At 57.3% G+C, this 2,330-nt stretch overlaps 1 protein-coding gene across 1 annotated transcript in view; it reads right to left on the bottom strand.

Annotated features, from left to right (window-relative positions):
• The window catches only part of UBE2Z (ubiquitin-conjugating enzyme E2Z), a 6,100-nt gene extending 5,228 nt beyond the window's left edge, over nucleotides 1-872 (bottom strand). Inside the window, exon 1 of the mRNA XM_010008564.1 lies at nucleotides 804-872. Coding sequence (XP_010006866.1) covers nucleotides 804-869 — 66 coding nt within the window. The 5' untranslated portion in view covers nucleotides 870-872. The remainder of the gene's footprint in view (nucleotides 1-803) is intronic.
• Between the last annotated feature and the right edge of the window lie 1,458 nt (nucleotides 873-2,330).

Raw genomic sequence — 2,330 nt, forward strand, 5'->3', positions numbered from 1 at the left:
CAGCAGGAGAGTGAAGCAGAGGTAAAATCCCAGGTGTCCTCACACACACTCAGCTCTCAAAGCAGCCCAGGGGACACAACTGGCTCTTCCTGCCCTTTTTCTCCAGCCAGGAAACACCCTGGTGGATCAGGAACACCCCCTGAGCAACTTCTGCCTCCCAGCTCCCTGTGTTCCCTCTGGTATCATCACTGGAAACTCCCAGGCCTGGAAAAGCCCCAAGGGCCAGAGGGGAAGGAGGGGGCAGGAGGCAGCAGCCCTGGCTGCTGGGTCCCCAGGGAGCAGCTCTGCTGGGGGGGACACAGGGAGTCAGACCTGCAGGTGACCCTGGCACCTGGGAAAAGAAGCCAGGACCTAAGTGCAGGGACACAAACACCTCCAGCTTCCACCAGTGGGTTATGGAGACTCCAGCACTGGTTCATGGACACATCTCCAGCCTCTCTGAGAAGTCCTCCATGGGCAGGGGCTTTCCCTAGAGCTCTCTCTTCTTTGAGCTGCTCTGCTGGGTTTCTGTTCAAGCACCAGTAGGATGAAAAGAGCTGGCTCAGCACCCCACTGGTTCCCAGGACCACTAAGGCACCTGTGGAAGCTCCTCAGATCCCTGGGATGGTGTCTCTCCACAGAGCCAGTTTCCTGGAGAACCTCCTCCCATTTCAAAAGCAGCCCATCTCCACCTCACCAAGGAAAACTGGAGCCTCTGGCAACACTCCCCCTGACTTCTCCCACTTGGGCAACCTCTGAGAGCAGCCACCAACAGCATCACCCTGAGAGCTGTGAAGCTGAACCAGCTCCCAGTCTCCTCTTACCTTGGTCATGTCGTGGGGATCAGGCACAACAAACATTCCCGGGGGTGGTTCCTTGTAAATGGACATGATGTCCCTGAACAAAGGAAACAGGGATTAGTCAGGATCTCCCTGGTTGGTCAGCAGCCCTTGAGGCACCCAAGGTTCTAGGTGACAAATCCCTGTGTGGATGCAGAGGGAGGGACAGATTTCTAAGGTGGAAACTTGTCAGGACACAGACATTTCTCCTTTGCCTCTGTTTCCTGGGTGGGCTCCTTCAACTTCTCCCCACAAACAGTTGGGGCATTCCCAGAGCCCAAGCAGCACCCCAGGAATCCCTGCACAAGCCACCAGACCAAGGGAACCTCCACCACCTTGGGATTGTACCACAGATCATCAACTTCAACCACAACCTTCCCCTGAGGGCAGCATTTAGAAGTTGTCTTAGGTGAAAGTTGGTGTTGGAAGGGTGACCTCTCCCTCCCTGGGTTTTCCCTCCTCACCCTCAGACTATTTACAGGATCCCAGCCACTTGTTTGCCCCCAACACCCCATGATTCAGCTGCCTCTGAGGATGTTCCTGCTCTGACAAACTGGGGTTTGATCCTGAAGAGCACTGAGGATGCACAGACACACACAGCTTGATCACAAGGGCCTTGTTTCCTCAGGAACGTGGCCTAAATTCACTGAAAAGCAGTAAATCACCTACAACTCAGGGCAGTTCACAGCTCAACAGGATGGTTCCTGTTACCTTTCACCCCAAAAAAAACCCCCTCCCATCAGGGGAGCTGTGTTGAGCTCCAGGACAATCTCCCACTCATCTTTTCCCATCTGGGAAGCTCTGAGATGTTCCAGGGGGGGAGCAAGAGGAAAACCTCACCCTCCTGCCTGGCCCAGATGGAGTCAGAGCTTTTGGTCCCTGGGTTGGAAAGTGCCCAAATCTTTGGTGCCATCTTCGGAAGCTGTTACAAGAGCTCCAGGAGAAGGGATGAGCAAGAGCCTGGCAGGCACCACCACTTGCTCCCAAGGATTTGTTGGAGCAGTGCCAGCCTTTCTCTGCCCGTGCAAGAGGGTATTTGCTCGTTGGGATCAACAGGGATGGACCAGATGAGCCTTTAAAGGGTCAGAGGAGGGACAGGGTGGGCAGGGAGGAGGATCATCCAGGCAGGTTTTTGGGGAAATACATCCTAACTCCAGAGTTGATGGGAGACTGAGAAGCAGCTCCTGGGGAAACCCACGGGAGGAGCAGCATCAGCTCCAGGGAGCTCTGCTGCCAGGGTCCCCAGCAGATGGACAGAGAGCCCCTGGAGGGGGGCACAGGGCCCTGGGGGGGGTCCAGGCCAGGTGAGGTCTGAGCCTCCAGCCTCACCCAAACACCTGGGAAAATCCCCAGGACAGTGGGGACCGGGTTTGCCCCCAGGAAAGCCTGGGGGGGGCCGGGGCCTGTTCCCAGGGAAGCCCCAGGGCAGGGGCTGGACGAGCGGGCTCTGTCCCCGGGCCTGGAGGCCGGGAAGGGGGTTAGGGGGGCCCGGGGGGCGGACAGAGGGGCCAG

The sequence above is a fragment of the Chaetura pelagica genome, unplaced genomic scaffold (assembly GCF_000747805.2).
Source record: "Chaetura pelagica isolate M959 unplaced genomic scaffold, ChaPel_1.0 scaffold462, whole genome shotgun sequence".
Classification (NCBI taxonomy): Eukaryota; Metazoa; Chordata; class Aves; order Apodiformes; family Apodidae; genus Chaetura; species Chaetura pelagica.